At 38.2% G+C, this 14,807-nt stretch overlaps 1 protein-coding gene across 8 annotated transcripts in view; it reads left to right on the forward strand.

Annotated features, from left to right (window-relative positions):
* Positions 1–14,807, forward strand: part of ADAMTSL1 (ADAMTS like 1) — a 399,489-nt gene that overhangs the window by 358,261 nt on the left and 26,421 nt on the right. For all 8 annotated transcript variants that reach the window (XM_064642565.1, XM_064642564.1, XM_064642566.1 and 5 more), the window contains 2 exons: positions 3,064–3,243; positions 4,540–4,674. In XM_064642565.1, the coding sequence (XP_064498635.1) occupies positions 3,064–3,243; positions 4,540–4,674 (315 nt within the window). The remainder of the gene's footprint in view (positions 1–3,063; positions 3,244–4,539; positions 4,675–14,807) is intronic.

Consider the following 14,807-nt stretch of genomic DNA (forward strand, 5'->3'; position numbering starts at 1 on the left):
AAGAAATCTGCTTAAATCCTATTTTTCTCCATGGGTGAGAAAACCATCTTCTGCTTCTGCCTCCACAGAAAGTATCAACTGCGTTTGACCCCAGAGATTAATGCTGTTGAAATTATTATAAAATCATAAACCACAAACTGTGATGTTACACAGGGAATAAGAGAGTGAGTAATGAAGGCAGATCTATTTTATGGCCACTAGAATCCCAGTTTCATAGAAATAGTGTCAGTAATTCAACAGCAATTAAAAGAAGCTACCTCAGCAAATGATCCAAGAACACTGATTTTTATCAGCTATCTCACCTATGCCTGGAAAATACACCATCTCATAAAAGTTGTAAAAGAATAGGACAATAAAAGGAATTTTCCCTCTTATGTAAGCACAAATATTTTGGTTTAGCATCAGCATTGTGATTATCCAATCTTTTAATACATTTTTAATCATTCTACTTAGAACGATCAGTTTTAAGGGTAAGAGTAACATGCACTGTTGCTTCAGTCAGCAAATGTATTGTATCCTACTTCTTTAGAGTAGGTGAACTTTACGGGTATGTAGTTTGCCAAAGTTTCCCAGAAAACATTAACAATTAAATGGCCAGCAGATCATAGTAAGTTAAGGTGCAATGGTTAATGCAATAACATCTGGTAATAAAAAAGATAACAGAATGTGGAAACAAAGTTTACATAAAAAGCAAACTAGCATATCCAGAAATTATGTGGAGATTTATCTAGATGAAAAAACCCTTCACAGTCTTGTAAAGTTATAGTCTTTTTCCTTCTAGTACTTTCCCTCTAGTCATATCAGGATGTCCTGAGCCAGCACAACAGATGAGAGTTATTCTAAATCAGAATTTAGTGACGGTTAATCCCAATATTATAAATGGTGTTTCTATCACTGTGCTGTATAGTCTGTAGTACAGAACTGTACGTGTATTGGATTTTGATATTTTGGCTCCTGTGAGGACATATCTTTACTGAAAGTCAGCAGGACAGTAGAATAAGTACTTATAAGAGAAATATTAAGGATCAGTTATGATATGTTCTAAAATTGCTTTTTCTGTTAAGGAACATAAATATATACTTGCTGCTGACAGGTATTGGTAAGCCTGGAGAAGGCTTCTTAAAAACAAGAGGTAATGGAAGAGAACACTACCAGAGCCTACGGAATCATTTCATATTGCCCTTTAACTTCTTAAGAAAGGTATAGGAACTGTCAAAATCTGTGTTCTGAGCTGAAATCTGTAGATATTAACTGTAAGACAAGGGAAAACAAAATCGTTCTGGATGCATTAGAGTTTAATTGGCACCATTAGAGTTTAAGTGATGTGAATTATGTCAAGATGAAACTCTGTTTTGGTTATACCACAGAGACAGTGTTGTGGTTTTAATCAGGCTTGAAAATTAATGTTATTTCACTTGACATAACTTCACTGCTTTGTCTATAGACGCAAAAGCTTATATTTTTTAACCATAGTTGAGTGATTGTGGTCAATCCCAGACTTCTTCAAAACTGTCAGAAGGGAACCCACCCAAAAGTCACACAGGAGCCTTGCAGATGTCTGTGATTTCCCACTGAGGGATTTCCTCCAAGCTTCAGAAAGGCAGCAGCATTTCTAATGTGGATGATTTGACTACTGTGGGCAGTTTCACTTCCAAATGGGATGTGGGAGTAATTTGGTTCACATCAGTATCACTAGGAAGCCTTCTGTTGATTTCAGCACTTGAATTTTGCAGATACTCATTTGAATACCGGAACTTCAAGCAGTGTAGCCCTAACTATTACTGAAAATACAGTTTGAAATGAAAGAAGGAACTAGAAATCTAGTTCTTAGGACATTCTGCAAAATGTCATGTACATGGTGATGGTTAAGTCAGAAAAGGTTTGGAAGAGTGACTTAAAATATATTACCATCCTTCCTTTATATCCTTGTCCCCCTGTGTTCCAGTTTGAAGCTTCCTTAACTCTCCTAAACATTCCTTTCCTCTGTATTTCACTTACATGCTGGATGTTATATTTTTCTATTTCTTACCTTGCTTTATGGGCCTGTGTTATTCATCGGCTATACCAGATTTTGATGTTCAGTTCACTAGTACAAGAATATTGTGGCACTGGAAACTAGTCACCACTGCTAGATTCTTGTACTGCTGTGCTTTTTTCCTTGAAAGCCCCTGGCTTAGCAAAATTGTCTTGATTGCTTGCACAATTCTGCTTGCTACAAATCCCAGTTAGCCTTTTTGTGCTGAATACATGCACAGTGATGGAGGGGAAAGGTGAAGACGACTAGACTTGGGTAACTATTCCCTACCTAAAGTCTTGCCTGCGCAGCAAAATGAGTTCTGTTTCCAGCTAGCACCTCTCAGACTTTGAGTCTCTTTGATGCTTCTGCAAAGCGAACACTCAGCTCTCTATCTTCTATCACCTCCCCATTACCCAAACAAAACTGATTGAAATGCTCTTGTTCATCCCTGTGCTGGCTGCCTCCTGTTGCTGTCTTGAAACCGTGTGTCACTGAAGTTGGAAGCTCAAAAGAAAATGAAACTGCTGCCCACTGACACACACTGCTTATCTTCCCTAAACTAAACTGTAGGAGCATCTCTAGCTGCAAGTCTCCTGTTAGTGTGGAAATATTAAAGACAGAGGAAGAACACACTTCTAAAAGTCAGAAAAATGGTTTTTGTAGAGTTGCTGGACATTTTGTAGGTACAGTACCTCTTTCCTAAACTTAACAGCAATACCTCAACATTAAGGAGGTCTTACTTTTAACCTCTTTCTCTTCTGCTGCTAATGAAGTGCAGAGGAATCTGCCTTTCTGGACTAAGACTGTCTGAGCAGCTGCCTACAAGAAGCATATTAATTGTTTCTGTCTCTGTATTTATTTAATTCCTTTTTTTTGAGTCCCTGCTCTTAAGGACTGTGGCCATATGAAATCTTCATTGTCCCTTCCCCCTTTTCTTTACTCTTCTCAGTACTCCTTATCTCTTCCTGTTCTCCCACTATTTGCCTTGCAAGTATTTTTTGCCTTGTGATTCTTACCTGTCTTAAATTTTGTCAATGTTTTTCCAGGTGTTCCTGAAGCAAAAGTTACTTGGTTTAAGAACAAGATCAAGCTGTTCTCTGCTCACCACCTGCACGATGGGTTGCTGATAATTCCAAATGTTTCTCTGTCAGACCAGGGGTTATACTCCTGCAAGGCAGCCAATCTTCATGGGGAGGTAACTGAAAGCTCCCAGCTGTTGGTTCTTGGTAAGTCCAGGGTATTTTACACTTCCAACAATAGTAATGTGGCTACTGGCACATCCAGACAGAAGAACTAATCAGACGTTGTGGAAAGAGGAAATGGCATGCAGGCAGCCCTGTCCTAAGAAGAGAATCAGACTGATCCAACCCAACTTTTTAAGTACTTGAGTGCATTTGATAGTGGAGTCTCAAATTTTGAACCCTAATCTCTCTAATTGGTACAACACCATTAGAGCATCTGTTACAGTTCTCATCTTTCAGGACTAGAATGAGCTTCCAGAATATGTTTTAAAATGAGATTTCTCAGTTTCACAGAAAATACTAAAATGAAAGTTCACATATTTCTCCTACGAATCCAGACTGACTCTAGAATCTGTCTAAAAAGAAAAAAAAAATCTGAAAAAAAACCCAGCTGAGTTTCAACCTGTAAATAAAAACTCCCACATGATTGGTAAATTCTGATCATTATAAACAGCTTAGCTTTTAAAGATGGTAAATTACTGTGAGTTATGCAAGCTGCCTGTGTTTGTAAGCAAATGACATTTTTAGCTCCCTGATGAAATAAAACAGTTCAAGCATCCATGACCTGTACTTCTGGTGCTCAATGCTATCAGTGGTAGAAAATTTGCCTAACGTGTGCCATCATCTAATTGAAAGAGGATGAAGCCACCATTTATTTAAATCAAATATCCCATCATTTTCATGACAAACAGAATTGGGATAATAGGCATTACAGTCAATTTTTAAAATAACATCATGATCAGTAAAGAACTAAATCCTATAGTTCTCAGCATAGACAGGTTGTCTTGAGCTCTGAACTCTTAATCCTTTGGAGCTCTGCCTAAGCATAACACAGGATTTGGCAGGGTTATAACCATATTTAATCAGGGCTTGATCCAGGTTGTAGCAGACACTGAAAAGTTTTTCACTAATTACCATGAACATTAGATTTGGCTTCTGTGCTGTATAAATTTGCTCTTTCTTCCAAGCTGCTGTATCTCCTGATACCATATATGAAAAGGGTCAACCAGAATGTCGTGGTAGCCTTCAGAGAGAATTTATTTTAGTTTGTGGTTATATTGACCCAGATGTTATTTTAATCCTTTCCCCAGTGCCTTACCTAACATGAGACAAAGCACTTTCAGTAGTTGCCCAAAGTTGCTAAATCTGTCCCTCTGAAATGGTTGTGTTGCAGTGCAGCAAATAATGCAGCAATAGTTGTTGGTGGGGTTTTTTTCTTGTCCCCAAGATGTTTTCTGCTATAGTGTTGCTTGTCACTTCAGTCTCCCAATCTGTTACCAGAGCCTCCACGACCTCTTCCTTATTTAGAAGAGTTGACAGCAGTGCTTTCCAGTGCTGGGCCCAGCACTCATTTGGTGCTGACCTCTCCTTCAGGAACAAAACTGACTGTCAGTCCAGGGAGCTCTGCTCTCATAGGTAAGTCAAGTGCTTTCAGATTATTTTAGTTTATAAAGGGTTTAGAGTTTTTATTACAGTTATGCATCTAGTTATCCATTACAGTTAAGGATACTGTTATCCAGACATGGGCACTGGGACAAAAGACATCAGACCGACTGTGCATTTTCAGTCATAATCACTGCCAAATACTTCTTAGAACTCAGAAACTCATTTTAAAAAAATGATGTCCTTCTATTAGCCCAAAGCGTATTAGTCCAAAGCTGCGTGCTAAATAAGGTCACCATTGTAGCACCCCGTAAGAAGCAGTCCCTGCTCTGAGGGGCTGGGAATCTCATTCAGTGCAAAGATGTCGCAAACTGGTGCGCCAGTTAATGTAAAAGAAGAAACACTGGTTGTTCTGTTTTAATTTTTCTTCTGCATTTAGGTAGTCATCTTTCCATATGTCTGCTACTCATGTTGTATATCCTTCTTCTTCAGAGCCTTTTCCAGAGTTTTGCCTATCCCTCACGACATGTTTTGATCTTGCAAGCTCTCTGTTTCAATCTGGTCATTTTATTCCTCTTTATTGTATCACACAACCAATGTTTGCACAAAGCCATATAAGGAAATCATTCCCAATGAAATGCTTTTCTTCTTTTCATCGTTTTCTGCCTTCCATATGTTTTATCCTGTTTACACTGCAAGTTCTCTTATATGCTGTAAATCCTTTCAGATCTGTGGGTGTGATTTGTTTGCAGAGAGAATCTCATCCTTTTCTAAAGTTCAGGGTATGTTTATTTCATGATTTAATTTCTCACACTGATCTTGAGCCTCTTGTAACTGTCACACTCACATAGCCAAACAGCCTCTCTAATGACCTTGTTACTGCATATGGTGAAAACTTGTCAAACCATACAGTTTCAGAATAATCATATCTCTTTTTAGAGGTAGAGATCTGAAACTTTTAGCAAGGGATCTGTAGATGTCCTGAGTGTTTATAGGTCTGTGTACTTTCCAAAGCATTCTTTCCTTACATTTAGTAGCAATTTTAAGATTTTGTTTTCACAGTAGAGATTTTCTGTTTATGTTTTCAGTTTTGTATGGTTTACTTTTTCGAAATGCTGACTTCTGCATACATATGCAATGGCTTTTAGCGTGCAGCTCTGGTTTACATTTCTGCTTGTACAAAAATTGCACTGAAATAGTCTTCAGGAAATATCTGAAGGTATTTATTAGCATCAAATAAATCATTTTGAATACAGTTTTATTGTACTCAGTGATGCAAGACTGAGTCATACTCCTGTTTCATCCATTTCCTCTCAGATTTCCAAAAAGAGGTCTTTAGCAGTTGTAGAGCTTTTTTTATTGTTTGAAAGCAGTAATAGAACCACAAAGGGTGTTCTGCACTGCCTGTATACAAGTACCTCCAGATCAATTTCATTTGGCCATGCTGCCTTGTACCCTGCTGTTCCACTTCAGGGTCAAGGAAACTCCATGAATTATAATAGCAAAAGAGCAAGCCAGTTTCATTCTTGAGGCAGTTCCTTCAACATCACTGGAGTTTTTACTGATCTGAATTTGAGGCCTGTTATTATTAAAACCTGGGAAGACCTTCCAAGATATTTTTTTTTCTAGTGAAAAATCAGCATGGAATGGGCTATCCAGTCAACTAGAAAGCTGTCCATTGATTCTTTCCATCATTTGCTCTACATTTTCTGGATGTCCCACATATACTTGAGGTATATAAATTATTATGTATAAGGTCCCTTGTCTGTGCTACTGCTGACAGACACTGGTATCTTGGGACTCAAAAGGCATTGAATTAGATGTGCTATTTAGAAATCAAAAGATATGAGGATTTGTTGAGAAGGAAAACAGGACATGTGCAAAAGAACAGTGAAACATGAAGAAAAGGAGTGATAAGTAAGCTTTGTTAGATAAACATTATATTTAAATAGAGTTAAAAGACAACAAAGGTGAAAAATTATGTTAGAAACCTGGATAAATTCATGAATAATTTGCAAGGGTTTAACTAAAAGGGGCATCAAAAGTTCACTAAACACTGGTTTCATGCTTAGGGGGAAAAAACGCAAACAGAAAACGTTAGCACAGCAACAGAAGATTAAAGCTGCAAATGAGAACTTTTTTGGAAAGTAGTGCTGTATAAAATGTAACAACAATTGACAACCTGAGTTGAAAGGAGAGAACTGGAACTTCAGATTATCATACATGCTATACACTGTCTTTTGCAAAGTGGAACTGTGCAATGCTTCCACCATCATTTCAACCATTTGAAATTATTAACTTGGTCTCTGGAGTCATCACCTCTGGATTTCTTTTACTTAAATTTCAGGGAAGTTGCCGAAGATAAAGGGTCATAACACAAATATCTGGTTTGCAGGTCTTCCTTCTCATTGTCAAGGGTCATTCAGCAGTCATTTGTGTGCCTTCGCTATAGAGGTAGAGGAAAATATCTGTTAAAATATCTGTGCCCTGCCCAATGGAGTCAGCAACCCTCCCATTCAGATCTAATGTAATATACCTTTTTTGCATGAGTTTACTGGAACATTTTTGTCTTGTGTACTTCTTTTGCTTCTAAAGGGTTGACCTTTCTAGGCTCAACTCATCATGCAATTAGAGAGCATGATGTAGATACTGGTTACACAGATTGTTGCTTACCATGCTCTTTCACAAATGTTAGAAGTATGCACAGAGTACTGCAGTCTTCCTTAGTCGTCACATTTATTGGCAGGTTGAGTAGCAGACAATTCTGCGTTATCTGCAGATCACACATCTGAAGGACAGGACTGTTGTCAAAGCAGAAGCTAGAATAGCCATGGAGAGCTTGGGAATATTTGTGGGATTTACAGTAGCGCAAACTGACAATCAGTGATGAGCCATGGTCTGTCGTGCACTTTCTGATTCTTGGTTCATGGCAAACACACAAGAAGACTTTACATTACACATTATATAAAACTTACATTACACATACTATAAAACACAGTAAATTTCTGAAGTGAAGCCAATTTATGTTTTGGAAGATTTTCACATTAGATCTTAATCTTATTAAAGTTTCTGACTTTGTGACTTTTTCAGTTTTGTTTTCCTGAATGTTGGTAACAAAAGTATTACAAGAAACACTACTCTTTTCCTCACAGAGGAATTCTTTTGTTTGTCACCAGATAAGAATTCTGGGGTTTTAGCGATATTCACAACCATTTGACTTCTGTCAATTCTGATTACTTTGTGGTGTTATCTTTTGGAATTAAAGGAACATCCTGAGCTCGCTACTCTTTTCAGTAGTTTATCTATGCTACAGATATCACTGAGTTTTTTTTACACAGCTCTCTGGACACATTTCCATTGGTCTTCAGCTTTGTAAATGTTAATTTTGGCATAACCAGTGTTGTAGGATCCGGTGTTCCTGACTTCTAACACTCCTGCAGAAAAGGCCTATCAAGAATACTTGTTTTCGTTTGGGTTCAAGCTTGTTGTTTCTTGTATTTGAATACATTTCAGTGAGGAAGTCTGAGGATCTTAGAAATCCTGGTGAGGATTCACTACAAGTTCTCAAATATATTGTGATTTTATTGGAGATTTCATCAGACTTGGCAAAAGAAACAAAATATGATATAAAAATGTTTCTTTATCTTAGCACTAAAGAATACCGAATGTGTTACTGTTGTGTTACACAGTGAACGTTGAAGCTTTAATGACTTTGACATCTATATATGAAATAAATTTAAGCGAGGATTCTTGCAGGAACATGGCAATAAAGTTCAGAAATGAATAATTCTAGGAATATAGAAATGTAGTACTCCCTATAAATATCGGAGTGAAGTAAAGAAGGTTGAAGGAGAATGTCATTCTAAGGAATCTGAAAATGTGAGTAAACCCATGGGGAAAAGTCCATTATTTGAAGTCTAGTTCCCATCTCTTTCATTTCTTGGGACTGCATATTCTCCAGTTTGCTCACTGTGAACCTGCTGTCATCCCCAGCTTAGGACTCTGAATTTTTACTTTTCCAAGCTATGCTACATCTATCCAGTTTTGTGTATTTAGGGGGAAAAAAGTCCTTATTTGTAGGAGATACTGAAAATTACTGTGAAGTTAGATGATAAAGTGTACTTTTTTATGACCAGAAAAGTACAGTCAGTTGTAAAAAAAAGGAAATATTGCTGCTCCCTAGTTCTCTCTGATTACTTCCATATCAGATTTACTCACTTCACAAATCAGAACATGATTTTACTGTCAGCACAGCAAAGATAGTCCTAGAGAGCAGATTTCTTTCTGGTTTTATACATTTTCGCCAATGACAACAGAATTAGAACAGCCTAGCTGCCAATTTCACTACTGCTTCAGAATGTGAATGTCTCAGTTTAATGAGACTGAAGTGTTTTGTTAAGGAGGATGAGTTATGAGGAAGACCAAACTCCTCCCTCTAAGCAATTGAAAATGCAAAATTAAGAGTCTCCAATTGAGGAAGTATGGAGAAAGAAAAAATATCAGCCCTTTATTAAAGGATAGATGTGTAGTGGCAGAACAACAAAAGAACACAAAACCAAGCAAACAATAATCCCGTACCCAAAAACCCCCTTCGAAAAGGAAGCAGTTCGATACTTCTCTGTCCTCTAGCGCGATTCTAACCACGGCCGGCAGGGGGCGCTGTTGGGTCACTGGAGGAGCAGAGCCTGCAGTTGCTCAGCGTTGGCCGGCAGGGGGCGCTGTTGGGCTCTGGCGGTCGCTGTGTGAGGCCCTGGAGCAGGAGAAGCCGAAAATGGAGATTTCCTCTCCCACACCGAGAAGGGGAAGGAGAAAAGGGGGAAAAGGGGGCTCTTCCCACGAAACTCATGCTGTCTGCAGCTGGCTGTGGCCAGGATTTCCCCCCCTTTGTCGATGATCACCAACTGCCTCCAACACAGGAGCGGAGGAGGGAGAGGGCGACCTCCTCCCCAGGAAGTTCCTCTGCAAGTGGGTCAGGCCTCTCCGATGAAGTCTGGGCTGGGGGCAGAACAGGGCGCAGGAAAATGAAGCCAGAAAACAGCCACGTGACCAGGCCAAAACCAAAGCCTTTCCACCCACACCTCTCCCTGTGTCAGGGCAGAAGAGAAGTGACTGCCATTTCCTGAGGAGAGGGAGAAAACAACTTACCCCACACACACACACAGTCTTCTGACAGCCGTCAGTCTGGAATCCAGGCCTGCTAGTTAGTTCTTTTGTGTGTGTCAATTACCTTAGGCAAACCTCTTGCCCCTCCCTTGTTCAACATCCTTCTTTTACAGTGATGCAGGGGAAAGAAAAATTCCCTGCTTGGTTTTTTAGAACAAGTAAACCTGTGACAATGAAGAGCTGACTACAAATTTTTGTTCTGCAGACATCAACATTTACAATGCAGCTGTTTCTAAGATGAAATACCAAAACCAGTATTTCCCTCTCATTTTTCTTTTACTGGCAGTAGTATTTCCCACTCATTTTCTAGTAGATACACTGGAATGCCCAGAAGATTCCCCCAAAAGCAGAATGGAAAAATATAATTATGGTAGCCACTTTGCTTGGAACCACCTGGCCAGCCTTCTGAGTTTGAATAAATTACTTATTCTGACAAGTCCAACTGCATTTAGAGCCAAGGCCCAAAGTTCAGGGAGGGGTCAGTCTTTTTTAATTATTTCAGTGGGAAACACTTCAAACCTGTGAGTAGTATTTGCCTGCCTTTAGATTTAAGAATTATCTAGATGTGACACTCAACAGAAAAATTAACCTAGAAGTTTTTTAATGTTCTCTGTTGCATTATAGTGAGTCAAATGTGCACCTGACTACTTTAGGAGAAGAAAGTCTCTATTTATAGGTAGGCTGATGTCAGGATCAAACTCTTTCAGCAGAGCCAGAGAATGCTGTAATTGCTTGCTAAATATCTTGCTTTTGAGCCATAACGTCTGGCTCATAAGACTGAAACTTGTTAAAAAATCAGTGTGAAAACCAATAAGTGACCCAGATGAACACAACTGATCTCACCAGTACAAATTTCTTGCAATGTGTGCTGATATTCTCAAGAACAAAAGTACTTCTTCTTGAAATGTAAGAAGTTGTCCTTTACACCCTTTTGCCTTACCATCTCTACCATAAGCCTGCTTTAAATTTTCATAAGTTTGGGAATTAATGCTGCATTAAAATTGGAAGCAGAAATGCAAAATAATTTACAATCTGCACGGAGTCATCAAAGAGAAAACTCATTAGTAATTATGGTTAAACAGATGTCTATGCTCCCCTAAGGAAAAAGACAGCTGCACAAGCTGTGCAGTAGGAGTCAGATAAAATCATGACTATCTGAGAAGTTATTTTGCAGAATGTCTTTTTTTCTCCTTATTTTCTGTTATAAATTTGCTATCATGTTTGAAAAGTAGTTCTAATGCTAAAGAATATTTTTATCAACTTTATTTTATATTAACAGTACTTCCAGTGCAATGAGAGTAATGTACGAGGTGCATTCATAGGCTCATCTGTCCTTCTAATTTTTTTATTCTTTTCCTTCCATTTTTTTCTCTATGAAAAATCTGCCTTGTCACAATATTTATGAGAATTCCCAGGTAGGTATGTGACATTTCTGTAAACATTAGAATTAAAATTAATATCAAGAGTATTCCATTATTATTGCAATTAATTCCCCAGTCTGATGCTATCACATTGATTACATCCTAAATATTGTATAAAGTTCCTACAGTGTTGCAGCATCTTCCTTCTGCAGCAGACTACACCATAGCATTGCACTGAAATGTGTGGCTTTTCTTTTGCAAGTCCTGTGTACTTGTACATTTTGGTTTAAAAAGTAGGTGATGATGCCTCCACTTGGTCAAACATTTTGACTACACTGATACAGTGGGGTTTTTTTCAGGCAATCAGACACTAGTCCAGCCACTGCCAGTCTCTGAAAGCAAAGTCAAAAGAGTGACATCCTCTAAGCAATCTGCTGCCTTGGGGTTTTTTACTGCCTGCTGCTTGGTGCCATGAATGATCTGAAAACCACTGATCTGCAGCAGTGGTCTAAACTATTTCCATATAAAACAATATCACTGGCCTCTGGGGCAATATCTATTGAACTGTGAGTTTGTTGTAAGAGTTGTGGCCCTCAAACTTTACCAAGGATTTACTAAGCTTTACCAGGATCACTGACCTAGATTCTGTTCTAACATATATATAACTGATGCAGAGCTCCACTGAAGAAAATTTTGGTGGATAAAAAGGGGTATTAAACTTACCAGAGGTGTCCCAGTCTGGAAACCTGTCATTCTGCCAGGTCCTTCACATAAAAGATCCTTTGAATTCTTGCACAACTTAAGCTTTGTTCTAGAGTAAGTGTTAAGGGAGTTTCAAACTGTGGAATCTCTGATCTGTTGACTAAAAGACTTATCCATTACAAGTTTTGAAGCAACCTCTCCCTCCATAATGGTCCTCAAACCTCTCCCAAACAACTACAGCACTTTGTTAATAGGGCAGAAGTTTACAGCCTCTCTGGAGCAAGCAGCACTGGCTTTCCCACACTTGTCTTCTCTCTGCCTCCTCTGCTCTGCATTTGTTGTTTTCCTAGTGCTGCAGGAAGTTACAGGAGATGCTATTTCAGGATGTAGTAAGTTTATATTGGTTTAAAAAATACAGAAAACCTAGAGCAGCACTTGACCTTTGCAACCTGGTAATTGTCTTATGTGCCAGATCTTGCTCTGTCTGTTGTTGAAGTCCTTGTATAGTAGTGTTGTTCACTGCTTACTCCACGTGCCTCGTTTGAATGTTATTTTTCTCCCATAAATGTACTTGTAGCGTTAACCTGGCGCTGTAGCAATGGTGGAGTAGAAGTTTACAGTTAAGGTTACTCCTTTTCTGCCTTCACCATGCACTGAATAAACCTATCAGAGTTAGCTTTGGTGGTCATTTGAGCATGCTGTATCCATCTCTGTAGGCTTTGGTTTTGTGATTTGTCAGTGCTGATTGTATTCAGCCCACTCCTTATTAGTTTGATTGTTGCTGTGTAGGATTCTGTTGCCAGACAAACTTTTAGCGAATAGTATTACTACCAGAGCTTGAAAATTGCCCTGCATTTTAATGAGCCCACCATGTGGCTGTGTATTTAAGAGCACTTTTTACAACCCCTGTGGGGCAGGGAACAAGCCTGACTCAGTTTTTGTTGAATACCATGTATATTTACAATGCTATGTAAGTAATATCTAATAACAACAACATGTGTGGCATTGGTTTAGGTGTTTTAAGAACTGTAAAAAACTATGGCATATGTTTAGTATGGTGAGTTTCAACTGCATCTTTGGTGCCATAAATAGTTATTTAAATGCCTTCTTTTTTAAAGATGCTATTGTTATCAGCTGAATTGGCCCATTTCAAAGATTCCTAAATACATTGTTTTCCTTGTCTAGCATAAATTCATGTTATTTGACCACCATTAAAAAATTATAAGTGAAGGTTATACTTACGCTAACATTAATTCTTTCTTCAGGTCACATTACCTTTTATAAATTTTATTTCATTCAATGTGTGAAAGCACTGAGAACTAATTTGCATAACAACCCAAGTTAAGTGTCTCTTTAAATTTGCGCTTTGTAGTATATTGAAAGGTCTTTTCCCATGAGACAAATTTATCAAGACGTCTCTTAGTTTTGCCTCTTCAGCAAAAACAGGTTTTACACACATGACTTTCAGACAGGATTTTAGCTACCTTCATTTGGTTTGATTGTATTTTAAAAGTTGAATACATCCTGTCAAATTTTCATCCTTATGTTAGATACAGGATGGAATTTAATTTAACTTCCTTAAGTTTAACATGCATTTGTCATTTCAGTCATCTAAGGAGAAAATCAGGTGTGACAGGAAATTGGGGAAGTATTTCTCCCTGCCTGTGATTTCACCTGCATAGTGTGGACACAGTAGCGCAGTGTCTGTCACAACACAGCAGTACAAGCACCAAGCTTGTACCTTTTCAGATTGATCTGTGGCTTATCTACATTTTGTTCTGAGCATTTTGTTCTTCATTTAATTCTTAATCTGGTTTCTGTTTTGAAGATATACTTTACCTCCCTGAATGCAGAGCTAGAGTGGAAATAGTGTCATATTTCGAGTCCTGTAGCTGCATTAAAGTTATTGCTTTAACACCATGTATTACGGTCTACAACACTTTTCTGTCAGAGTTCAGTAAAATATACACAGAAACCCAGAATCATTTTTTTTAGCTTGCTTTATTTTCAGTTTTAATGTAATTAACAATACTGCTGCCAAAACCTCTTCTTTCCATCTTTGCCAGGCATTTCAGATAGTAGTCGGCAATCATCTGTCATCTCTCATTTTTATGTTTGGATAGGTATATGTCTGTGACTTGCAGAGGCAGGCACATAGGCTTTCTGGCTTGTAGGTCTAGCTGAAGTTTTCTGTGAACTTCTGTCCTGCTTTGTGATGTCCTGATACATGCAGTCCCTAACTAATCAGTATGCTTACTTCTTGTCAAATTCAGCCTTATTTTTGGTAATTCAAAATATTTTGAACCAGTGCAGCACAAACATTTGTCTGTTTTGCAAAGAGTGATCACCAATGAATAGCAAGGGTGTAAAACTGAACTACAAACATATAGTTGAACATTAATACCAATGGATTCCAACTGTATACAACAATGTGTGTTTACAACCAGGCCATGTTACCCAGACCTACCTCTACCTATTTAAGAAATAACTTCCGAATATAAAAGTGTTGGCCTGAGGCTAAGGCAAGAGTTTGATGTCCAGCTGCACTGCTGGCACGTGGTTTGGCCTAAGACTGAACATACCTTCACTTCTCTTGATTAGGTGCTGGGAGAATGGGAAAGATAAGTTTACTTCCCACAGCACAACAGCTTCAGGGATGCAGTTGGAAAGCTAAATAGTTTGTTGAGGTCAGACTGCAGGACAGTTTCCTTTAAAGAAATTTCATAGAAACTACCTGATCTTGACCTGAATTCTTCACTCAGATTCCATCTTAGATAAAGATTAGAAATATTGCCAGGGACTAATCATCAAGTCAATAGTAAATTAGAGAGCTACTTGCTAGATAAATATGAGTGCCCAGAAATAATCTATACTTTAAGATTAGATATCTCTCTTAGAGGCAATGCTGTATTTTTTGTATTTACATTATGAAATGTATTT

The sequence above is a fragment of the Pseudopipra pipra genome, chromosome Z, assembly GCF_036250125.1.
Source record: "Pseudopipra pipra isolate bDixPip1 chromosome Z, bDixPip1.hap1, whole genome shotgun sequence".
In the NCBI taxonomy this organism is placed as follows: Eukaryota; Metazoa; Chordata; class Aves; order Passeriformes; family Pipridae; genus Pseudopipra; species Pseudopipra pipra.